At 45.2% G+C, this 26,384-nt stretch overlaps 1 protein-coding gene across 5 annotated transcripts in view; it reads right to left on the bottom strand.

Moving 5' to 3' along the window:
• The window catches only part of LOC140399187 (ras-specific guanine nucleotide-releasing factor RalGPS1-like), an 839,817-nt gene that overhangs the window by 590,311 nt on the left and 223,122 nt on the right, over positions 1 to 26,384 (bottom strand). For all 5 annotated transcript variants that reach the window (XM_072488521.1, XM_072488520.1, XM_072488522.1 and 2 more), the window contains exons 6-8: positions 8,083 to 8,166; positions 6,108 to 6,197; positions 4,809 to 4,901 (exon numbers count right to left, since the gene is read on the bottom strand). In XM_072488521.1, the coding sequence (XP_072344622.1) occupies positions 4,809 to 4,901; positions 6,108 to 6,197; positions 8,083 to 8,166 (267 nt within the window). The remainder of the gene's footprint in view (positions 1 to 4,808; positions 4,902 to 6,107; positions 6,198 to 8,082; positions 8,167 to 26,384) is intronic.

Here is a 26,384-nt window from a genome sequence, read left to right as displayed (position 1 = left end):
TTATACAAGCGCCAAACCTTTTTTGGCTAATCATCTCCTCCTCTGTTTTGTGTTGGGGCTTGGGTTGACAGATGCTTGACGTCCTCCAATACCTCACCCAAAGGGACATTGTTCAAGCGTAAGCTTAAAGGCCAATTTTTCAATGGCAAAAACACTGAGCTGTGCAAATTATTTCCATGGAAATGTTTTCTAATTGAAAAGGCAGGAACCTTAGAAATTCTAAAGTAATTATGTTAGAATTACTGACAGGATGGCAATTCACTGAATGATTCCCCCCCCCCTCTCAAAACACATGCACTAATGCAGACATGTATGTCCTGATTTTCCAAAGTCAATCGGAGTTAAAGTCACCAGCTCCAAGAGCTTCAGTCTTGTGAAGAATTAGAGCTAGCGTCTTTTATTTTGAGTGTCCATGTGAAAATTAAAGGAATATCATTTTGATGAGAAGGCATGAATAGCAAGCAACAGTAGCTTTAAGGAAAGGCCTTAGAAGAGAAGAAGCAAACGATGGTACAGGGGCATATCTGGATCCACAAAAAGCATCAGAAGATGCTACTGTTTGGTCCCATCCGATTTGTATTAATGTCCTTTTCCTGAATGTATTTGTCAATATCCTTGCCTGCTCACCAACTAGCAGAAAAATATTTTGGCAGAATTAATTTTGCCATCATGCATCCCGAAGCCAACTCGGTTTCAGTGCAACAAAAAAAATCAATTCAGCACTTAATGTTAAGAGAAGATATAAAAAGTAGGCTAATGGGGAGTTGTTAAGAGACTTCTGTGATGTGCTCTTTCCAGGAGCCAGTGCAGATTCGATGGGCCGAATGGGCACTGTAAATTCTATGATTGCTCTTGTTATCGGTTGAAAACCATTATCCAACTTGTAAAGATAAACGCTCATAGTTTTGGTCAAAGAATATTAAATTACTCATTTTGCATAGTAAACAGCAACAGTGGCACACGCAGTAACAAATATAACAACCAAGGATGGCATGTGGTTAGCACTGCTGCCTCACGGCGCCGAGGACCCAGGTTCGATCCTGGCCCTGGATCACTGACTGTGTGGAGCTTGCACATTCTCCCCGTCTCTACGTGGGTCTCACCTCCATAACCCAAAGGTGTGCAGGGTAGGTGGATTGGCTTTGCAATGTACCTCTGCAGTCAGCAGGGAGGTCACACGACTGCCTTCTGAATGCTATGTGGAAGACTCGCTGGATGAGCTGCCGCATTATAAAAAGAAAAATTCCGAAATCAGAGACACTTTCAGCCCCAAGCATTGCGGATAAGGGGTGACCAACCTGTAGTGTTTGTTTAGTTGGCTTATGGGATGTGGGCATCACTGGCTGGGCCAGCATTTATTGCCCATCCCTAGTTGCCTTCAAGAAGGTGGTGGTGAGCTGCCTCCTTCAATTGCTACAGTCCATATTTTGTAGGAACACTCGGTGCTAGTAAGGAGGACGTTCCAGGATATTGGCCCAGCAACAGTGAAGGAGCAGCAAGTCAGGATGGCGAGTGGGTAATGGATGTTTTTCAGGCTGGAGGAAGGTTGGCATTGGAGTTCCCCAGGTGATTATGTTGAACTTGTATAAGTCACAAGTTCGGCCTCAGTTGGAATATTACATCCACTGCTGCGCGCTAAACCTTACGAGGGGTGGTAAAGCAATAGAGAGGGTGAAGTAAAGGTTCAAAAGACGGGTTCCATGGGTGAGGGACTTCAGTTATGAAGATAGATTGGAGAAGTTAGGACTATTTTCCTTGGAAAGTCTGAGAGAAGATTTGTTAGAGGTCAAATCATGAGGGGTTCTGGACAGAGTAGATAAGGAGAACCCGCTTCTACCCTTAGAATGATGGAGAATGAGGGTGCACGGGTTTAATAATAATAATAATCTTTATTGTCACAAGTAGGCTTACATTAACACTGCAATGAAGTTACTGTGAAAAGCTCCTAGTCACCACATTCTGGCGCCTGTTCGGGTACACAGAGGGAGAATGCAGAATGTCCAAATTACCTAACAGCACATCTTTCGGGACTTGTGGGAGGAAACCGGAGCACCCGGAGGGAACCCACGCAAACATGGGGAGAACATGCAGACTCAGCACAGACAGTGGCCTAAGCCGGGAATCGAACCTGGGACCCTGCCGCTGTGAAGCAACAGTGCTCACCACTGTGCTACCGTGGGTTTAAAGTAATAGAAGCAAAAGGGGCAAGGGGGAAAACATTTTTATGCGGTGAGTAATTAAGGTCTGGAATGCACTTCCCAAGAGTGCGGTGGGGGCAGTTTCAATTGAAGCGTTCAAAGGGTAATGAGACTGTTGTCTGACAAGGAAGAATGTGAATGACATGGGGAGAAAGCGGGAGAATGGCACTTAATGGAATTGTTCATTTGGAGAGCCAGTGCAAACACGATGGGCTGAACGGCCTCCTTCTACACTAACAATTCTGCGATTTTCCAGCAACTGATTGTGATTCAGTATTTCAAACGAAAAGTAAGCCTTTGAAGCATGTGTTCAATTATTAAAATAAAACTCGTAAGAAAAAAAATACTGCTTTTACCCTTTAGGTGATCCTCAAATAAATACGGGTTTGAAAAATTATATAACATAGCACATATGGAAGTCTTTTAAATTTGCACATTGCAATGAATGACAGAAACCTGCATTACAATTGTCTCTAGGTCCCAAGTTTGCGCTGCTGAATTTTGCGCTGTTGATATAAGTGATCTCAATGTTCAAATTGTGTTCTCTGGAAGGAATTAGTCAGAGTTATCAACAGTCCCAGAATTTAGGAGTTATTTTGAGTGCTTAGACTAACAGTGGTTTCCAAACCCAGGTTGAACTGATGCAACCATCTATTTATGGCTAGTTAGTCCATCTAAACAGGTCCAGAATTCTGTTCTACTTGGCACCTTGAACACTGGGACGGGCTTTCCACTGCAGAGGAGGGATTACTTAAACTCTAGAGTAGCTTTAACTTTTTGCTCAGTTTTGAAAAACTGCTTTGATCATCTCCAAACAACCCCACCCCTCCACACCCTACCTTTCATCAGAATTATTGAACAAAGAACAAAGAAAAGTACAGCACAGGAACAGGCCCTTCGGCCCTCCAAGCCCACGCCGCCCGACTAAACTACAATCTTTTACATCTCATTAGCTTGCTTTGTGTATTTTAATTTTATTTCTGAATTTATAATTTGCAAATGGAATTTGATTAGTTATTCACAATCTATAATCTAAACTACAATTGAGATCTTATTGGTTGCAGTTTTCAATTAAAGAATCCAGTCGTAGGGGCAGCATGGTGGCTCAGTGGTTAGCACTGCTGCCTCACGGCGCTGAGGACTAGGGTTCGATCCCGGCCCCGGGTCACTGTCCATATGGAGTTTGCACACTCCCCCCGTGTCAGCGTGGGTCTTGTCGTGTCATGTACTCTGGGATGCAACTGGATGCAGCTTTAACCAAAAGATACTCCAGACCTTGAAGTTAGTTCAATCTGATTTACTGAACCAGTAGCACAGTTCTCTATGAGTTCGACTCTCTGCTAACCTAAGTGTGGTTACTCTATCTGACTGAACCAGACTAGCTCTTAGCCACGTGCTGGAGGTGTGATACTGTAAATACACCCTGGCTCACTCTGTAGATGTTCATCAGTGGAAAGAGACGGAGTGAGAGTGCCTCGTGCCTTTTATAGTAAGATACCATCCCTGAGTGTCCTGCCTGCTCATTGGTCATTCCTGTTCTCTGTGTTCATTAGCTGCCTGTCTGTGTATCATTATCTGCATGTCTGCATATCATGGCAGGTCTCACCCCCACGACCAAAAGATGTGCAGGATAGGTGGATTGGCCATGCTAAATTGCCCCTTAATTGGGAAAAAAAAAGAATTGGGTCCTGTAAACTTTTAAAAAATGAATCCAGTCGTGGCTGTTAATGGTGACTCGCCATAATACAAGCTGACTTTTAATTAGGAATGATCTAAGAAATACTTGCTGCCTTCAGGTCTTAAAAAAATATCCAGCAGTTTGTGAATCTTCACAGGAAATTGCAGTTTGCATGGTGTTTGGCCTACTTAAAAAAAAACGCGTCTCATTAGCTTGCTTTGTGTATTTTAATTTTATTTTAGAATTTATAATTTGCAAATGGAATTTGATTAGTTATTCACATGATTGCTAATGGTGGCTGGAGAGGTAGAAAGGGGTGAGGCTATGCATAGATTTGAACATTTTCAAACAGGTATTGACAGGCCCGGTGTGATTTCTTGCGGGTTAGAAGAAGGGCAGTAATTGCCTGGATGAGCTCAAATGGGCTGTTTAGCACAGGGCTAAATCGCTGGCTTTGAAAGCAGACCAAGGCAGGCCAGCAGCACGGTTCAATTCCCGTAACAGCCTCCCCGAACAGGCGCCGGAATGTGGCGACTAGGAGCTTTTCACAGTAACTTAATTTGAAACCTACTTGTGACAATAAGCGATTTTCATTTTCATTTCATGCATTGGGGGGGGGGGGGGGGGGGGGGGAATGAGACAGCAAACAAGAGACCATTGGAACTGCACACATAATTAAAATATACATATACCATTTATTGAAACCCATCTTTTTCTGTAACTCATCACTGTCAATTACTCTGCTAATAATTGAGATTCACAGAATATATAAGGTTCTTTTTCCTGAGGAACTTGTTGAGCCATCAGGGCCCAATCCATGAAGTTAGTTCCCTGTGATTTTTTAAATTTTTTAAGATTAAAAAGTACAAGTGTGCATTCTGATTAACTCGTTCGTCTTTCAGAGATTAACACAAGAGGAAAATCAAACTTACTGCCCAGGTTTTTGAGAGTCTGAATATCGGTGCACTTTGTAGACCTGAGACCACAGCCATGAGAGAATGAAGGTTATTCAATTCGAGCAACTTCTGGAAACGAGGGGAAAATAAATACAATAAATGCTGCAACATTTTCTCTCTAGTGGAAGAGCAAATCAAACAACCCGGCCGCCACAAATTCAAGTTGATTATCTTCTTAGTGTGCCGCTTTGCACAAAATATGCCTTTGAAATGATTTTTATTTTATGTTTTGAACTCTCTACTTGGAAATGCAAGGAAATGATTCCACTATTATATACACATATCGGGGTAGGTGTATTGCCCATGCTAAATTGCCACGTTAGTGTCTAGGGATGTGCAGGTTTGGTTATGGGGTTATAGGGACTGGACAGGCGAGGGGGCATGGGTTGTTTGCTCTTTCAAAGGGTCGGTGCAGACTCGATGGGTCAAATGGTCTCCTTCACCACTGTAGGGATTCGATGATTCTATGAAACAGTTGTCATTGCGGATGTACAACATTAATAATAAGAGGTTTTCAATCCTTCTTTTAGTTTTCAATTTCTTCCCTCATAAGCCAATCTGAATTTGGTCCCAGTCCAGGTAGACAGCAGTGCTATGCTTATGTTAACCACCTTAGGTAACACAGACTTCCCAAAGCCATGGAACCCTGCTAGTACTCTACGGTTCAGGAAATCTGCTGAGCCATTGGTGAAGGCCAAGGATAATTCTAACCAAACTTTTCAGAGCTTTTCTTAGTCAGGTGAAAGAAAACCTGACAATTTATAAGGAATTTGCCTTGAAAACTACTAAGAGAAAACATCTACTGGAGTTTCAACAACACTTTCTAACAGTGGCCAGTCAAAAGATGGAAGGGATGTTGAAGGCACTTTAAATATTGCGCCTAGACCCTAGTCCCCATGAAGTGATGGTGGGGATGGTGACTTCCTGCCCCGTGAGCTTCTCACAGAGTAAAGGCTGGGACAAATGACGAGGAGTTGCAGTGGTTAACAGATTTGTAATCAAGAGTAAGGATTTGGACTTCAATGCACTATGGGACAGGAACTAGAACAGGACAAGAATCATGGATCATCAGAATATATCCAAGCGACAGGGATTTGGACAATACTGGAGATTGGGATAGACGATAAGTGTTTCAGTATAGTTAGGAGCGAGGTACATTTGGATGCAAGCAAATGTACCTTTGCGTGCAGCCCTGAGGGGAAGAAAAGTTCTAGTTTGGATAGAAATAAATCTTAAATATACCAAAATGCTCTGACACAAAGAGGAATTCCTTACCTTAGCTAGTTTTATGAAATGGCTCAATATTTCGGCTCTTATTTTCAAAGTCTGAGCAGTCAGGATCTCGCGAACAATCCAGAAGCTGACCTGTGGGGAATGCACAAATTTTAGCCAAGTTTGAGATTTCTGACTGTGTGATGGGGGCTATGGAGGGTTCTATTATGAAGAAGCCTTAAAATCACGGGTAGAACATGCAAACTCCACACAGCTAATCACCCAAGGCTGGAATCAAACCCGGATCATGACGCTGCGAGACAGCAGTGCTAACCACTGTCTATGCCACACTGCCGACATGGGTAGTGGATCGGGGGAGGGTGCCGGCGATGAATGTTTGTTTTTGAAAATAAACTGGATTGGCACTGGAGGGGAAACAAACTTGCAGTAATGAAACTAAATTGGATTGCCGTACAGAGAGCTAGAGGCGGCACAGTAGCACAGTGGTTAGCACAGTGGTTAGCACAGTGGTTAACACCAGTGCTTCACAGCGCCATGGTCCCAGGTTTGATTCCCAGCTTGGGTCACTGTCTGTGTCTCCCTGTGTCTGCGTGGGTTTCCTCCGGGTGCTCCGGTTTCCTCCCGCAAGTCCCGAAAGACGTGCTGTTAGGTAATTTGGACATTCTGAATTCTCTGTCTGTGTCCCCGAACAGGTGCCGGAATGTGGCGACTAGGGGCTTTTCACAGTAACTTCATTGCAGTGTTAATGTAAGCCTACTTGTGACAAAAAGATTATTATTATTGGCGTAGACTCAATGGGCCAAATGGCTACCTTCTGTGCTATAATGAATCTGACCGCCCAACAACTGGTGTTATGTAGTAACACAAAAGATGATTAGCAAAGTTTCATTCAAACTATGAATTGACAGGAAGAACCCAGCCACTCAAGGTTAGGGCGACAGAACCAATAAAGTTGCTGACACGACGGACTTTCATTTTTTTGTTTATTGTTTTCCTATACCAGTCTGGATTTAAAAAATTTTTTATAAACACAAATAAACATTAAACGCTGCGTCAAAATCTGCAGAGGGTAGTGCTGACAAGCAGGTCAACTGAATTACCTCTTTCCCAGATATCTGGCTCCTCTTCCTCTTTATGTTGCTAATCATCTTGCCTGGACCCAGAAGCTCCCCCGCTTGCTGTGGCGCTTAACTCCACAGTGTGCATGCGATCTCACCAACAGGTTCCCCACCAGAAGCCAGCTTGACTAACTGGTTTGGTTTCCAGTTAATGCCTCGGGAAGGGAACAATCGCACAGATCCCCAGTGGGAATTAGTAGCCGAGAAGGAGAGGGCAGTTGCGTGGCCGGAGGTTAAAGGCTGGAATCAGGGGCCTCATGGAGACGTCCCACCGCTGAGGGCCATCCAGGCAAGGATCTTAACCCAGGTAGGAGGGTGGAAAGGACCCTGCATTGACAAACCTGGCCTTAGTTTTGCTGCTGGGCTTGGGGAGGTCCAGCCACCTATAGAGAGAGTCAAATGACCAGCACAAAAAAAGATCAAATCCTAATTTTAATATTTAAATTGTCAACCCACTTCTTTGGAGTGGTCAGTCACACACTCGCCTCTATTAAAACCAGGTATGAGGTGGGACTCAGATTTTTAACTCTTTAATCCCCACCTGACCCAGTTACCAATTGTGACAACTGGTTTCAGGGAAGGGCTTGCTTCATTTAATGCCTAGTTTGGGAGTCAGGCCTCAGAAACAAATCTAAATTTGTAACTAAACAATGAATAGAGAACTAAAATTCTTTGGGCAAGACACTCAGACTGAAATGGTGTTGACCTGAGAGAAATGTTCACCTCCTTCAAATCAGAAACAAATAATTCACGTGAATGGGAAATCAATTCATAAAGCACAGATACCCTTATAGACTACCTGGCCTTTCTGTCTGATTCACCCAATATGTGAAAAACATTAAGATAAACTGCAAGATGTTGTGTTCCTCAAACACTGCCAGTGGCTCTGCAGTACATACCTGATTAAACCGTCTTGTAAATGCAACAATATTTGGTGCCAGGATATGTTTGTCTTTTTTATTCCATCCGCAGCTAGTCAGCTCCTGGTAATCAAATGATCAAACAGAATCAATAATGATTTCAACACTCTATCAATAATTAAGGAAGACTGGAGTAGAGATAGCTCACAATTGGAGCAGCTACTTCTATTGTAAGCTGGCTGTGACAATTTTGTTAACTAAACCTAAATGTGAAGAATTAGGACAAAACCTTATACTGACATTAGTGCAAACGATGTACACCGTACTTGTGCCGAGAACTAAAAGTGGCATTTTCACACCACTTGGATGAACATGGTGTTTATTAATACCCTGGTACAATATCGACAGACGACCTGCATATCAACGGATCTATTGCTTGGCTGTTTTTTTTTTTCTCTGCTCGTTTCTCTGGAACTATGTTCAAAACAGACGACACATTTGGGATGGTCTTTCTTTACACCAAGTAGAATTGGTGAAACCCTTTTGTTTGGACTTGCGAGTTGTAGATATAAAAATGTGAATGATAAAATGAAGCAGAATTAGGTCGCTCAACTCCCCTTGCAATGCCCTGAAAAAGCAACACCGAAGTGGCAAAAGAGAGGAGATGTCTAGCAAGCACATCGACATTATCCACCAGATTACAGAGGGCAGCACGGTGGCGCAGTGGTTAGCACTGTTGCTTCACGGCGCCGAGGTTCCAGGCTCACTCCCGGCTCTGGGTCACTGTCCGTGTGGAGTTTGCACATTCGCCCCATGTTTGCGTGGGTTTTGCCCCCACATCCCAAAAGATATGCAGGGTAGGTGGATTGGCCATGCTAAATTGCCCCTTGGAAAAAATGAATTGGGCACTCAATTTTTTTTTTTTTTTTATAAAAAGATTACCGAGGTCAGTTCAAAAGCCTGACCCAAAGCCTCTGTTCACTGCTCATCCTCAGGAAACGCCAGTCTTCTTTTTCTACTGATTCAGCGAGAGATAAAGGGAGCGGCGGGTTTTTCAGCCGTGCATCAGGAGCACAGCTCGTGCTGCCGCTCAACGCAATCCTCATTGCACCATCCACTCGGGGCATGTTGCTCACCCAGGCATTCCAAAGAGTGGTACATTTGGGTCCAGGCCAGCTCAGCAACGCCTCTAGCAGCTGAAGCAACGCTGGAGTCTGCAGGCAGAGGCAAAGCAATCAAGAGCAACTTTTGTGTCTTTTTGTGCCACATTTGGTTTCTTGGCATGGCAACATTGTTTATTCCTTCAGATTGGGTGCTCAAATAAAAAGGTCGAAGTATTGATGTATACTGTTCTTTGACATTTTGTTCAATTTCCGGGAGGTTTTACAGAAAAGGGGTTATATAAAAAGCTTTCCTGAAATGGTGGTCCTTCCGAGGTTTCTGTTTGTGTTTCAGTGCCTTCTCATCGTGATCACTAAGGCCTTTTTTAAGAGAGTAGGCAGGAGTATTATGGGGTTTCTGTGGGCGAATAAGACCCCGAGAGTAAGGAGAGGGTTCCTGGAACGCACTAGGGACCGAGGTGGGTTGGAGCTGCCAAACCTGGGGAGCTACTACTGGGCAGCAAATGTGGCGATGATCCGCAAGTGGGTTATGGAGGGAGAGGGGGCGGCATTGAAGAGGATGGAGATGACGTCCTGTAAAGGAACGAGCCTGGGGGCGTTGGTGACGGCACCGCTGCCACTCTCGCCGACAAAGTATACCACGAGCCCGGTGGTGGCGGCAACGCTAAGGATCTGGGGCCAGTGGAGACGGCACCGGGGTGCAATGGGAGCATCAGTGTGGTCCCCGATCAGGGGTAACCACCGGTTTGTCCCGGGGAAGATGGACGGAGGGTTCCAGAGCTGGCATCGAGCGGGGATTGGAAGAATGGGGGACCTGTTCATCGACGGGACGTTTGCGAGCCTAGGGGCACTGGAGGAGAAGTTCGAGTTACCCCCGGAAATGCCTTTAGATATATGCAGGTGAGGGCTTTTGTGAGGCGACACGTGAGGGAATTCCCGTTGCTCCAAGAAGTTCAAGATAGGGTGATCTCGGGTGTATGGGTCGGGGAGGGCAAGGTGTCGGAAATACACCAGGAGTTGAAAGAAGAGGGGGAAGCGCTGGTAGAAGAGTTGAAGGGTAAATGGGAGGAGGAGCTGGGGGAGGAGATCGAGGAAGGTCTGTGGGCTGATGCCCTAGGTAGGGTTAATTCCTCCTCCTCGTGTGCCAGGCTCAGCCTGATACATTTAAGGTGGTCCACAGAGCGCACTTGACGGGGGCAAGGTTGAGTAGGTTCTTTGGGGTGGAGGACAGATGTGGAAGGTGCTCAGGGAGCCCAGCGAACCATGTCCATATGTTTTGGTCATGCCCAGCACTGGAGGGGTTCTGGAGAGGACTGGCAGGAGCAATATCTCAGGTGGTGAAAGTTCGGGTCAAGCCAAGCTGGGGGCTAGCAATATTTGGAGTAGTGGACGAACCGGGAGTGCAGGAGGCGAAAGAGGCCGGCATTCTGGCCTTTGCGTCCCTAGTAGCCCGGCGAAGGATCTTGCTAATGTGGAAGGAGGCGAAGCCCCCCAGCCTGGTGCCTGGATAAATAATATGGCTGGCTCATAAAGTTGGAGAGGATTAAGTTCGCCTTGAGAGGGTCTGCGCAGGGGTTCTACAGGCGGTGGCAACCGTTCCTAGACTATCTCGCGGAGCGTTAGAGGAAGGTCGGTCAGCAGCAGCAGCAACCTTGGGGGGGGGGGACTGCCTGGGAGGGTGGATGAGCAAGAGATAACATGAAGGGTTGGGGAAACTGGCATATACGGGTGAGGGCCAGTGTACAAAGCTGTGTAAATATATCATTTTGCCATGTATATATCTTGCTCTGTGCGATTTCTCGTTTTTTTTTTGTTACGGGGGGGGGGGGGGGTTATTGTTTGTAAGGGAGAAAAATTGTGTTAAAAAACTTTAATAAATATATATTTTTTTAAAAAGCTTTCCTGACTACACAACATAAGGAATATACTGTGAGCGAGTGGTGACACTTCCAAATTGCAGAATGGGCAAGCAGGGTTTTACATCACTGCCTGTAACTCTGTACAATTTAACTTTGTTTCCTTCATGTATAATCACTATTCAGCTTCAACTGTTGAAAAGTATATTACACACGTTATTTTTGGCTTAAAAACCTTGCACAGATAATTGCAGATGCTTTCCCGTTTTTTCCCCCTACAAATAAAGCTGTTTTGCCTCAGGATCCATTTCAAAGTTGCCTAATCTCTCTTTTGAGAAAAATCTAATCCTAACCATTTAGCATCTCAAATGGTTCCATGCTTAAATCCCAACGAGCTAATCACAGTACAGCTTTGGATGGCTGCCTTTCAAAATTACAGTTGATTTCTTGTGCTGTTTTTCGTCAGTTCTCAGTTTAGTTGTTAAATAAGAATCCACAATGCATAATGAATGGAAAGCTGGCACAATCCTACATTCCCACCATCGGCAGCACCCTTCAAAGGATTTGGGTTTCTAGCGGTGCAGGGTTTCAAAGTGAAGATGGTTGCAGAAGATATGGCAGGAGAGAAGAAAACTATGAAAGTAAAAGAGAAAAAAAAGTTGCCAGCTTGGGCTAAAACAAACATGAATGTATTTTTGCAAAAGCTTTGAAGAAATTACAGATGGTTAAGATGAACGATATTTCCACTATTCTCCCATTTTTGTTCAATAAAAGCTAACTTTTCTGACGAGCGTGAACAGTAAGCAATTTTTTCACTTGTACCGGTAATTAATAAATATCTCACACCCATTCCGTTGGGACGTCCCTGGTCCTGGACATTGGGTAGTGGGTATTTGGCAGGCCTTCCGTTCAGGGCAAGTCAAAAAGAAACAACAGCAAATTGTCCAGGCTTGCAACGGGAGCACAAGACTTGCACTGTTCCACAATGCATAACTCATTACACCATTAATTTGGCATTAATGATCGATTGCATTGTGTACAAGTGCTGGGTTCTCGAAGACTAGTGACCAAGAACTTGATACAAACTCCGTGTATTATTCTTCCCGCGCTCTGGGGAGCACGCCCGCACTTGACACTTGACCTCTCAAGTAACCGCGTCGTCATGTTATCACATGACCATTTGGTCTACACATTGCTCTCCCAGGAATTCTAACTAGTTGTATATTTGGCACCAGACAACATAGCACACATTGCTTATTTTCATTTGTTTTATTCATTCATGGGATACGGGCTTTGTCAACAAGGCCAGCATTAATTACCCATCCCTAACTGCCCTTGAAAAAGTAATGATGTGTTGCCTTCTTTAACTGCTGCAATCCATGTGGTGTAGGTATACACACTGTGATGTTAGGGAGGGGGTTCCAGGATTTTGTTTCACTGATGATGATGAAGCAACACTGCTATAGTGCCAAGTCAGGATGGTGTGTGACGTAGCAGGAAACTTGGTAGCAATGGAGTTCCTCTTTGACTGCTGCCTTTGTTCTTCTCGATGGTAGAGGTTGCAGATTTGGGAGTTGACGTTCGGAAAGCCTTGGCAATTTGTTGCAGTACATCTTGTGGCTGGTACGTAATGCAGCTCCATTAAACATTCACTCCCTCCACCACTGTGCAAAGTGATGAATGGAGTGCCAATCGCTCGAGCTGCTTTGCTTTGTCCTGGATGGTGTCGAGCTTCTTGAGTGTTGTTGGAGCTACACTCATCTAGGCAACTGGAGAATATTCCATCACACTCCTGACTTGTGTCTTGCAGATGGTAGACAGACCTTGGGGAGTCAGGTGGCGAGTTACACGCTGCGGGATTCCGAGTCTCTGATCTGCTCTTGTACTCCGTATTTGTATGGCTGGTCCAGTTGCATTTCTCCTCAATGAACCGCACACACCACAGCCCCCTCACCCCCAAGATATTGGTAGTGTGGACTCAAAGCTATTGAATGGCAAGTGAAGTTGGTTAGGTTCTTTCTCTGGTGTTGGTCATTGCCTGGCACTTGCTTGGCACAAATGTTTCTTGCCACTTATCAGGCAAGCCTGGATGTTGTCCAGGTCTTGCTACATATGGACACGGACTGTTTTATTATCTGAAGAGTCACAAATGGTGCAAACATCACCATGATTGTGGGGGGGGGGGGGGGGGGGGAGAAAGAAAGAAAGTCATTGATGAAGTAGCTGTAGATAATTGGTCCTTGGACACTACCCTGAGCAACTCCTGCAGTGATGTCCTGGGACTGAAATGATCGGCCACCACACCCTTTGTGCTAAGTAGGGCTGCTAGGCTGTTGCAACATTTGGATGTTGGTCTGTTATTAGCAATGCTTTGCCCCACATCAATACAAAACACAGCTTACAATATCCCCAATTCCAAATCCGCGTAGGTTTCATTTTACGAAACTGGATCCGCACAGTTCTGCGCTGTTAGCACATGATACGAAACAAAGCTGGGGAATGCATTGCAGAGGGGAAACTGCTCAAAACCTAAGAAAGTCTTTCAAAGCATCAGAACCATTCCCCATCCTGACTTGGAAACATATCATCGTGCCTTCTCTTGTCGCTGGGTCAAAATCCTGGAACTCCCTCCCCAACAGCACTGTGGGTGGACCTACACCACATGGGCTGCAGCGATTCAAGAAGGATCTCACGACCACCTTCTCAGGGCAATTAGGGATGAGCAATAAATGCTGGACCACCTAGCGAAGCACACACCCCTTGAATGAAGTAAGAAAAAACAAAAGAAAAATAAAATCTGTGGCATTTTTAGCATGGAATGGATAAATGTGACATTCACAACCATAAAATCCGTTTTTGAAATGAAATGAAAATCGCTTACTGTCACAAGTAGGCTTCGATGAAGTTACTGTGAAAAGCCCCTCGTCGCCACATTCCGGAGCCTGTTCGGGGAGGCTGGTACGGGAATTGAACCGTGCTGCTGGCCTGCCTTGGTCTGCTTTAAAAGCCAGCGATTTAGCCCAGTGTGCTAAACCAGCCCTTATTTCAGGATTTCAGGTGTAGGCGAGAGTTCAGCAATAATTATCGCTTAATATGTTGTTTACAACAAGATATACTGCATTCACTTTCTCAAGGGTTTTTACAGTGAGACTCACCATAAAGGAGCAAGCTCACACCAGACCTCAGATTCTAATTTATTCCCATCTCTACAATCCTCCACAGCGCACCCTGTGGAGGTGCAGAGAATCAGTGACTTTTCCAGTTTTTGACCGCATGCGTGTGGATGGCAGACGGTGTGGTCAATGTCAAAGTTCAATGACAGCAAATGCCAGCAATCTCGCCAAGGTTACAAACTGCAAAACCTGCCTGTGATAGTAACAAGAATCGAGCCCTTTTGCGCTAAAAAAAAAACAGACTGCAAAACATATTTCAGTGCCAGTCAAAGAACATCAGCGAGTTTACCCATGTTTAGGCAACATTTCTCCTTTCACCAGCATTTACCAAATCAGAGATCAACTCGTTCATTCATAGATTATGGGATCTTACTGTGCACAAAAATTGTTTGCCATATTGATGCATTGCTAAAATCCAACATATTTAACTCCCCTCTCTCCACACACCAATAATAGTCAGACCGTCTCCCAAAGCAACTCCCCAGGTAATAGATGTTTATTTATTCACTGATTACTTCCTCTGCATCTATTTTCCAGAAATCTTGCTCGTACATAATAGTGAGATATCCATTGCATAGAAAATATCATATGTGCAAGTATTGTATGTTGCCACCAGAGGTTTTATTTCAATAGCTTACAGAACCCACCACTGATCTACTGAGCTGACTTCCTCTGACATGATTCAAGTTGACACACTGAGATTTGCTGCAAGCTCCAAGTTTGCAACTGGAATAGATTGGTGTAGATCCAATCATTAAAGAGTGAGCCTAGAGACAGGACATACTTAATCAGGACAGCTACTACTGGGCGCTATCGTAAGAATGATAATAAATAATCGATCGGGCCATTTGCAGGTCCCATTCCGCCTTTGAAGGCAGCATGCTCGCTTGCTAGATCTTCTCGTGGGCAGCCTCCTAATTAAGAGGGCCAATCAGAGGGGGTACACAACCTTGGAAGGGTGACAAACCACTACCAGCAGAGGTGGGCACTGCAGGAAGTACGAGGGGGATCAGGAAAGCACCTTCATCCTCTGAAGAAGTCTTAATTGTTATTTTTATTTTATTTTTTAAATTGACTATGCCCAGTTGCCAGGTCAGCCCTGTGGAGGGCAAATAGCATGGTAGCACAGTGGTTAGCACAGTTGCTTCACAGCTGCAGGGTCCCAGGTTCGATCAGTCTGTGCAGGGTCTGCACGGTCTCCCCGTGTCTGCGTGGTTTCCTCCCACAGTCCAAAGATGTGCAGATTAGGTGGATTGGCCATTTTAAATTGCCGTTCGTGTCCCAAAACAAGGTTAAGTGGGGGTTACTGGGTTATGGGGATAGAGTGGTGTGGGTTTAATTAGGGTGCCCTTTCCAGGGGCCGGTACAGACTCGGTGGGCCAAATGGCCTCCTGCACTGTATACTGCTATGATGCTATGATTCAATAACTGTAGTCCGCTGATGCCTACACCGCAGATGGCCTCTCCACCCCTCCCCCAATCGGAAAACCATCGTCAGGCAGCTACTGTGCTTTTAGCCGCAGTGGAGGGACCGAGCTGCCATCAGGAAGATGCCAGTGGCATTGCCATTCTGCCCACACATGGGCATTTAATTATGCAAATGGGCAAACCGCCACTGCCAAGCGGGTAGCCTCTGCCAGTGATCAGCCTCTAGAAAGATCACTTCGAGCCATGAATCAATCCAACCCATCAACCTCATTCCAAAATGTCTTCCTTGTCCTGCCTCCAAATCCAATGTTGGGAAGGTTCCACCACCTCTTCTGGTCTTTTTGTGATGTTGGAGAGGATTTGGGCTCTCCCACCTGGTAAAGGCCCGTAACACTCAGAAGATGCTGGAGATAAACACAAAACCCTCTCCCTGCCGTGAGCTTGGCCCTCACTATGTTGTCCAGGGCAAGTCAGGTAGTCGGGCCACTTAATGTGGGAGGCCAAAGTTACCATTGATTTTGTGAGGGGTTAAGGAGTCTTGGGGCTCTTAGCACACAGCACGCGACACATGTCAATAGCAGAAGGCACACTATCTCAGGTACGACCTTGTATAGGAAGGTATAGGTGGTCCAGGTTTAAAAAGGTCCATCAGTTGAACTGTTGCAAACAGTTCAAGGGAGAAATAAATTACCGTAGCCACAGAAGATCAAAGAACCACAGAGATACCCACAAATGAAGCAGCCGCTCACTACAAAGCACTCCAGAAAAGACCTAAACCTACAAAGTGAGTGAACCTACAAAGAAGTGGACATTCCCTCCAAGAGTTGGCGTGTAATGCAGGCACTGGAACACATTTTGAAGCAGTCTACCGATCTGAATAAAGTTTAGGGCCATGGTGAGCCTGGGATACAGTTGTGCACAAGTTCACAGATAGTTGCCAATCCTTTTACCGGGTGTCCTTTTGCCCGACCTCAATGGAGCCATTGTCAAAAAGAGAATGACAGATCTGATGAGCAAAGATATTGTGTCTTCAAAGTGCAGCAAGATACCCAAGTGATCAAAGTGATAGATTTTGAAGGGAGAAAATTAAACCTGTTGAAAACCCATTGGGCATTTCTCAAGTCACAGAAGGCGCTCACAATCATGTGCTCCGGTTAGGACAGCCGATGGAGATTAACAACATACCGTTCATTGTACTTCACGGTCACCGTCAAAAACCTGGAATTGCCCACAATGGAGTTGTTGGAATTTTATCACCACTGGACTCAGGTCCACTGACATCTCTACAGAGCATCAAAAGAATGTGATCTTTCAAACATAGCTCACAATCCTGGAACAAAAGGTACATCCTGCTAAAATCTGCCTTTAAAAAGAATCTGATCATTTTCTGTTAGAACTGTCCCAGCACAAGTTACTTCAGACCAATGTCCTGTCAAGTTATTCTGCATGGTGACGCTCATCAAAATATTTATGTCAACTGCAACTCCGCTACTCCCACTGGAAGCATAAATAATCTTCACCCTAAAGTTCCTGCTGTCGGGTTTCTGGGCCTGTTCCAAGCACCACAGGAAAATAAATGGTTCCATTTGAACTGCAAGTTCATGGCAGCATCAGGAAAGATAATCTGCAGTGCTTTAGAATGGTTCCCCAAAACATGAATACTGGAAACTGTATGATTGTTAAAAAGATAACAGCAGAATTAAATTTATTGCCCTGCGTCCAACAAAACTTGGTCCAATAATGCTGCTGGTGCATGTTTTTTTGTTGCTTATAATGGCAATAAATCTACTCAAATAAACTGGATCTGTCCACATCTAATTGGCTAACTACTGCGGCTACATTCGCAGCCAGGCAGACTTGGAGAGGGAGCGCGCGGTCTACCGCTAGGTTCAGTCAGGCCTTCCATGACTGGTTAGGCCCGGGGGTGGTGGGGGGTGCATTAGCACCCCCCCCCCCCCCCCCCCGGGGAATGGCATTTTGGTTTGATTAGTCAAGTTTCCTTTTGATATATCTCTACAGTTACAGTGCCCCACCAGGGACTGCCATTTTTAATTTATAGATTGTTAGTTTGTTTATTTGTGTAACCAGGATAACGTGCGCATGATTCTAGATCAAGCTTTGAAATCATAAAACCACATACAAAACCACAATCGTGACCTCGGTATGTTTTTTTCTTCTCAAAGGACAGCCATTAAACCGCTAAACAATCTTCCCACAATATTCTTTTGGTACATTTCCCTCCATTTGACCAGTTCAGGAAATTGGAAGTAGCCAGTTAAAAGTTAGATCAGACTGACTTGCCGTTTCTTTGGCAGGCGTGGACTAACTGCAGTCTCCAGGGAGATCGGGGTTCCAATGATTCTGTTCATCTTGCCTTTCTTGCCAAACTGAAAGCTGAAGTATTAAAAGTAACAAGAATGGAAATGTCGAGGTGGTTGAGGCCGGTCACTGATTTGACCAACTGCACAAACTGCCCTCTTGCTGGCAACTGGCAACGTAATCCATCTCGGCTCCCTCCCCAGGTTTTTACCATTCACGCGCTTAATTTTGAGTGGGTTTCAACATCTGAGACATGAATGTAGGTGAGGAACAGTCTGGGCCTCCTGACCAATGTCTGTGACACTCCACTCAGTAACCAGACCCTAAAACAATTCCCCCAATGAGTACCCGCTGCTTCCTTTCATTCACGGGCACACTTACTTCAAACTGCCACTGTGTTCAGCTTCAATACACCTTTCATGTGGAACGCTTGTCAAAGGCAATTTGCTAAACTTTGATACATATGGTGCGCGATTCTCTGAAATGGAGACAGAGTGTTCACGCCGTCGTGAACGCCGTCGAGGTTCACGACGGCGCAAAATGGCCCCTATCCCGACCGATTCAGGGCGCGATAATGGGCTAGGAGCAGCGCCGCATCATTTACGCGCGTCACACCTTGGCGCCGCATAAAGGCGGCGCCGCATACATGACGCGGCCAGCGCCGCATAACTGGCGTCACCCCATTTGATGCCTCCCCAGTGCAGGATCCCCCCTCCCCTGCAGGCCTCCCCCCCAGCGTTCCCGCGCTGTTCTCGCCGGCAGCGACCAGGTGTGGACGGCGCCGGGGGGAACCCACCGTTTTGGGCAGGCCGCTCGGCCCATCTGGCACTGAGAATCGCGGGGGTACCGGTGAATCGCCATTTTGGCTGTCTCGGGCGATTCACTGGACTGCGCCGTGCAAAACGCAATTGTGCCGATCTGGCCGCTTCCGTGAATCGCGGGAGGGCGTCGGACCGGCGTCGCGGGAAAATTTGGTGACCCAGGCGATTCTCTGAAATGGCGCGGGAGCAGAGAATCACGCCCATGGTCTATAACTCTCCACTTGGGATGTTACTTCCTCAAAAACCTCTAGGAGCTAAACTTTTTTAACAATTTATCATTCTGCTACAATTCCCCCGCCCCCCCCCCCCCCCCCACCCCTCACCATTAGATCTTCCCCACATGTCACATTAAAATCTTAAAGCAGATTCTGGGTAGGTGGGGGTATTGTCTCTGGACACAGGGCACATCAGGCAGTCGGCCCATTTAACCTGGGAGGCCAAAGTTACCAGTTGATTTTTTTTGTGGAGTCAGAATGTCTCAGGGATCTCTAGGGAAATACTCTGGGAACCCGGGTTCAAATCCCAACTGGGCCGATGGTGAAATTGGAATTCAATTTTTTAAAAATGGAATTAAAAGTCTAACAATGTCCATCGTTGTAAAAACGCAACTGGTTCACTGATGTCCTTTAGCGAAAGAATGATGCCGTCCTTATAAGGTCTGGCCGACATGCGAGTCCAGGCCCACACGCTAAACACAATGGTGTGGATTTCCAGCCAGCGTTCGCCCAGGATAAAATGGTGACGCTGCCGAAAATCCCGTGAGACTGCGGGAATGAGAATCCCATTGGCAAGAGCTCGCCTGAGATTTTCCACACCCTTCACCGGTGGCCCAATGAGGATCCCACCCTTTCATTTGAGAGGATGTAAAGGGCTTCCCCGCCATATATCCATCCCCAGGTAGCGAATTCATCGCCTCAATGATATGATGTCACATCAGCGAGGTTTACACCAGCTATTGCAAAATCGGAAGCGTTCGACGGGAACCCGCTGGGGCACAAGACTACATATAGCCCCCGGGTGGGAAGAGAGATTTGTGCAGGCAATGTCCCGACCTGGCAATGCCAGGTCCTCGGGAAGCCCCATTGGGCGAGTTCCGTGTACTCTGTGTACGTGCGCGTGGCCCTGTTGCTTGTGAGGGGGGTGGGGTTGCCTTGTTGCTTGTGGGAGGAATCCCCCATATTCATGTGGGGATGTGGGGGGGTGGAGAAGGTTCTAACGCAGATCAGGGTGCTGTTTAAAGTTGGTGCCCCAAGCCGGCTCCATCAGCTATGTAGCTGGGGAGCTACACGTCGTCTTTCTCCCGCTGAAACCGGCACTCTTGACAAATTATCGGAAGCTTCCGTCCAATGAATGTTTGACCCTTAAATGGCCCAGCAAGTCACTTACTTCAAGGGCAATTAGAGATGGACAATCCCAGCAATGCCCAGATCTCATGAATAAACTTTAAAAAAAAGATTTTCCTATTTTAGAATATAAGGTTACAATTCTTAAAGAACTCAGAAAAACTTTAACACTTGAGCCCCCATCCCTTAAAATTTTAAAGAAGATGTAACTTTGCCCATGCCCTTAATGAATGGGAGGTTAATCACAGAGATCATACAATCCAATGAAAACACTCAGCTTCAAATGGTTAAATAAACATGCAGATTACATATAGGGAACAAAAGCTGGTGAAATAACTTGAATGTTATCATTACTGAATGCCCTGATGATATTAAAAGGAGGAGAATTTTCTGCTTCATGCAAAGTGAACTTTGTGGATGCGGTAAATTGGTGACTATTTTGAAAATCAGCGGCAAATCAAACTGTCCTTTTGGACAAACTATAAACGTCCTCAAACAATGAAATAGCGGGTGAATTCACAAGTTAGAGGCTTACCTTTTTTTTTAAAATAAAAAAAGAGAGTGGGTAGAACTAATGACCATTTGGTTGTTTTTAAGTTTAACTGCTCAACTTTGCAAATGTCCATGTTACACAGTAATATTGGCAGAGGGTTTGGAGCCTTTTACCCATGCCCTCCTTTCGGGACTGACTGTGGCCCAAGGAGAATAGGTAATCTTTTGGATGGTTCAAGTAGCTGCCAAACGTGGCTCACATGGTTTATAGATCTGTCTAAACCAGACAGTGTTGTTGTCCTATGATACCTTGATGACATTCCTTATCCTGCATTAGAATTAATGGCTAGTGGATGCTTCTGTGCAGAATAATGATACTTTGCTAATATTTGAGCACAAGTTACACACACACATTCTACAATTAGTAAACTTAAGCCTTCCATCACTCTAGGCACGGCAGATTATTGGCTAGATACTTTACTCTGAACAAAAAAAGTCATATAATAGCCCAACAACTAGACTGAAAACAGATTTTTTGATATTTTACGCAGACATAAAAGTTAACCAACGTATCTGTACATTATCCAACATTGATGTCTGCACTTTGGAATGTTCATAAACTCAGAACCCCGCATCCTCTGATCCACAGGAGAGATGGAAACTTTAGCTGACTATTCTAGCATCTGGCTGCTGTGAAAGAGTCGGAAACCATCACAATCAATACAGGCTGACTGACCCATACCACGTAATTCAAATTCTAATAAGATTAAATTAAATTTGCGGGGCCATTAGATCTTATAATTACAGCAAGCATATGGCTAAAAGACAATTATCCCATCATAAACGGACCAAGAAAGATGGACTTCTAAAACAACTTAATAGGTCATTTTTCACTGAAAGTGAAGGTCGTGTGTAATAATTTTCCCTGGGTTGGTCTTGGCCTAGCCATCACGTTGCAAGTGTGTAAAAATTACATTTTTCCTAAACATCTGGTATTCATCGAGGTCAAGTGAGTTTGCCTGCATCACAAAGCTAATGTGACATTTAAAAACAAAATTTACAGAACAAAATTATTGTTATAATTGAAATATTCATGGAGGAAATTGCATGAAATCAGTGGCCAGGCGATTCAGGAAAGAGGTTAGGAAACATTCTGACACACAAAGGTAGCAGAAGTGTGGAATTCTGTTCCCCAATTTTTAATGAGATTGCTGGCTTTTGCTAGTTCAATGCACTGGGCGATATGGAACCAAGGAGGGTGAATGGGGTTAGAATGCCGATCAGCTATGATCTCACTTGCTGGTAGCAGATGCTAGCAGGGCTGAATAGCCTACTCTAGCTCCTTGGTTTCTAGAAAGGACAATTAATAATGGTATTCTTATGGTTTTGGGGCCTGCTCCGCCATTCAATGAGATCATGGTTGATCTTTTGTGGACTCAGCTCCACTTTCCGGCCCGAACACCATAACTTTAATGAAGGAGCCTCAACTGCTTCACTGGGCAAGGAATCCCATAGATTCACAACCCTTTGGGTGAAGAGGTTCCTAAACTCAGTCCTAAATCTACTTCCCCTTACTTTGAGGCTATGCCCCCTAGTTCTGCTTTCACCCGCCAGTGGAAACAACCTGCCCACATCTATCCTATCTATTCCCTTCATAATTTTATATGTTTCTATAAGATCCTCCCTCATCCTTCTAAATTCCAACGAGTACAGTCCCAGTCTACTCAACCTCTCCTCATAATCTAACCCCTTCAGCTCTGGGATTAACCTAGTAAATCTTCTCTGCACACCCTCCAGTGGCAGTACGTCCTTTCTCAAGTAAGGAGACCAAAACTGAACACAATACTCCAGGTGTGGCCTCACTAACACCGTATACAATTGCAGCATAACCTCGCTAGTCTTAAACTCCATCCCTCTAGCAATGAAGGACAAAATTCCATTCGCCTTCTTAATCACCTGTTGCACCTGTAAACCAACTTTTTATGACTCATGCACTAGCACACCCAGGTCTCTCTGCACAGCAGCATGTTTTAATATTTTATCATTTAAATAATAATCCCTTTTGCTGTTATTCCTACCAAAATGGATAACCTCACATTTGTCAACATTGTATTCCATCTGCCAGACCCTAGCCCATTCACTTAACCCTATCCAAATCCCTCTGCAGACTTCCAGTATCCTCTGCACTTTTTGCTTTACCACTCATCTTACTGTCGTCTGCAAACTTGGACACATTGCCCTTGGTCCCCCATTCCAAATTATCAATGTAAATCGTGAACAATTGTGGGCCCAACACTGATCCCGGAGGGACACCAATACCTACCGATTGCCAACCAGAGAAACACTAATCCCCACTCTTTGCTTTCTATTAATTAACCAATCCTCAATCCATGCTACTACTTTACCCTTAATGCCATGCATCTTTATCTTATGCAGCAACCTTTTGTGTGGTACCTTGTCAAAGGCTTTCTGGAAATCCAGATATACCATATCCATTGGCTCCCCGTTATCTACCGCACTGGTAATGTCCTCAAAATTCCACTAAATTAGTTAGGCACGACCTGCCTTTTATGAACCCATGCCGCATCTGCCCAATGGGACAATTTCCATCCAGATGCCTCGCTATTGCTTCCTTGATGGTAGATTCCAGCATGTTCCTTACTACCGAAGTTAAGCTCACTGGCCTATAATTACCCGCTTTCTGCCTACCTCCTTTTTTAAATGGTGGTGTCACATTTGCTAATTTCCAATCCGCCGGGACCACCCCAGAGTCTAGTGAATTTTGGTAAATTATCACTAGTGCATTTGCAATTTCTCTAGTCATCTCTTTTAGCACTCTGAGATGCATTCCATCAGGAGACTTGTCTATCTTTAGCCCCATTAGCTTGCTCAACACTACCTCCTTAGTGATAACAATCCTCTCAAGGTCCTCACCTGTCATAGCCTCATTTCCATCAGTCACTGGCATGTTATTTGTGTCTTCCACTGTGAAGACCGACCCAAAAACCCTGTTCGGTTCCTAAGCCATTTCCTCATCTCCCATTATTAAATCTCCCTTCTCACCCTCCAAAGGACCAATATTTACCTTAGCCATTCTTTTTTGTTTTATATATTTGTAGAAACGTTTACTATCTGTTTTTATATTCTGAGCAAGTTTACTCTCATAATCTATCTTACTCTTCTTTATAGCTTTTTTAGTAGCTTTCTGTTGCCCCCTAATGATTTCCCAGTCCTCTAGTCTCCCACTAATCTTTGCCACTTTGTATGCTTTTTCCTTCAATTTGATACTCTCCCTTATTTCCTTAGATATCCACGGTTGATTTTCCCTCTTTTTACCGTCCTTCCTTTTTGTTGATATAAACCTTTGCTGAGCACAGTGAAAAATCACTTGGAAGGTTCTCCACTGTTTCACCATAAAGTCTTTGCTCCCAGTCTACCTTAGCTAGTTCTTCTCTCATCCCATTGTAATCTCCTTTGATTAAGCACAAAACACTAGTGTTTGATTTTACCTCCATCTGTATTTTAAATTCCACCATATTGTGATTGCTCCTTCCGAGAGGATCCCTAACTATGAGATCATGAATCAATCCTGTCTCATTACACAGGACCAGATCTAGGACCGCTTGTTCCCTCGTAGTTCCATTACATACTGTTCTAGGAAACTATCGCGGATACATTCTATAAACTCCTCCTCAAGGCTGCCTTGACCGACCAGGTTAAACCAATCGACATGTAGATTAAAATCCCCCCTGATAACTGCTGTACCATTTCTACATGCATCCATTGTTTCTTTGTTTATTGCCTGCCCCACCATAATGTTACTATTTGGTGACCTATAGACGACTCCCATCAGTGACTTTTTCGCCTTACTATTCCTGATTTCCACCCAAATGAATTCAACCTTATCCTCCATAGCACCGATATCATCCCTGACGATTGTCTGGATGTCATCCTTACATAACAGATCTACACCACCTCCCTTACAATCCACTCTGTCCTTCCGAATAGTTTGATACCCTTGGATCTTTAACTCCCAGTCGTGACCATCCTTTAACCATGTTTCAGTAATGGCCACTAAATCATAGTCATTCACGATGATTTGCGCCATCTACTCATTTACCTTATTCCGAATACTACGAGCATTCAGGTACAGTACACTTATGTTGGTTTTTTTTAACCTCTGTTCTGAATCTTAACATCTCGATCACTAGCCTCTCCCAAGTTATATTTCCTCTTAACTTTTCTCCTAATTTTCCTTGTCGTTGAACCCATATCTTCATGTAACAACCTGCTGCGATGCTTACCATTATTGTTTTTACTTCCTGTTTTATTCCTTTTAGTATTACTGGTGCTACCTATTCACTGAGCTCCCCTCAGTCACTGCACCTGGTACTGTCGCCTGTTTTGATTATTGACTATGGCTTCTCTGCCTTATACTTTTCCCCCTTTGTTTCTGTCCCTGTTTTACTACCTTCTAACTTCCTGCCACATTAGTTTAAACCCTCCCCAACAGCTCTAGGAACCCCCCCCCCCCCCTTGGACATCGGTTCCAGTCCTGCCCAGGTGCAGACCGTCCGGTTTGTACTGGTCCCACCTCCCCCAGAACGGGTTCCAATGCCCCAGGAATTTGAATCCCTCCCTCTTGCACCATCTCTCGAGCCAAGCATTCATCCTATCTATCCTGACATTCCTACTCTGACTAGCTCGTGGCACTGGTAGCAATTCTGAGATTACTACCTTTGAGGTCCTACTTTTTAAGTTTAACACCTAACTCCCTGAATTCAGCTTGTAGGACCTTGTCCCGTTTTTTACCTATATCGTTGGTGCCCATGTGCACCACGACAGCTGGCTGTTCACCCTCCCCCCCCCCCCCCCCCCCTCCCCCCAGAATGTCCTGCAGCCGTTCCGAGACATCCTTGACCCTTGCACCAGGGAGGCAACATACCATCCTGGAGTCTTGATTGCGTCCGCAGACCCACCTGTCTATTTCCTTTACGATTGAGTCCTCTATCACTATACCCTGCCATTCTTCTTCCTGTCCAGCTGCGCTGCAGAGCCAGCCATGGTGCCATGAACCTGGCTGCTGCTGCCTTCCCCTGGTGAGCCATCTCCCTCAACAGTATCCAAAGCAGATGATCTGTTTTGCAGGGAGATGACCGCAGGAGATGACTGCACTGCCCTTCCTATTCTTGCTCTGTCTTTTGCTCACCCATTTTCTATCTCCCTCAGTAACTTTCACCTGCGGTGTGACCAATTCGCTAAATGTGCTATCCACGACGTCCTCAGCATCGCGGATGCTCCAAAGTGAGTCCATCCGCAGCTCCAGAGACGTCAAGCGGTCTAACAGGAGCTGCAACTGGACATACCTCTTGCACGTGAAGGAGCCAGGGACAGTGGACATGTCCCTGAGCTCCCACATCGCACACACGAGGAGCAGGACACGGGTTATGTGTATGTGTACGTGTGTGTGCGCGCGTGTGTGTACAGAAGCAGAGGTGAGAAACAAGATTGCACGCTGAGGCCCAGAGATATTTTAGCTCCTTTGCCTCATTTACCGATGTAGGATTGAACTCTGCTCAGACACAGCAGGAATCAATGCCTGATAGGAGGCCATCGCCAAGGTGTCGTGTGAACAATTCCTTGCATGGGTTAAGTCCATCAGACAGCTCTGGGAAGCAAATTCCAGTGTGGGCGTGGAGATCGAGATGAGGTGTGGCTCAAAGTATCCTGGAGCTCAGAGAAGTACTAAACTAAAAAACCCTTTTTGGGCCTCTTATCTGTGCTCTAA

Source organism: Scyliorhinus torazame, chromosome 22 (assembly GCF_047496885.1).
Source record: "Scyliorhinus torazame isolate Kashiwa2021f chromosome 22, sScyTor2.1, whole genome shotgun sequence".
In the NCBI taxonomy this organism is placed as follows: domain Eukaryota; kingdom Metazoa; phylum Chordata; class Chondrichthyes; order Carcharhiniformes; family Scyliorhinidae; genus Scyliorhinus; species Scyliorhinus torazame.
The sequence above is the reverse complement of the archived record's forward strand: the minus strand, read 5'-3'. Positions and strand labels throughout refer to the sequence as shown.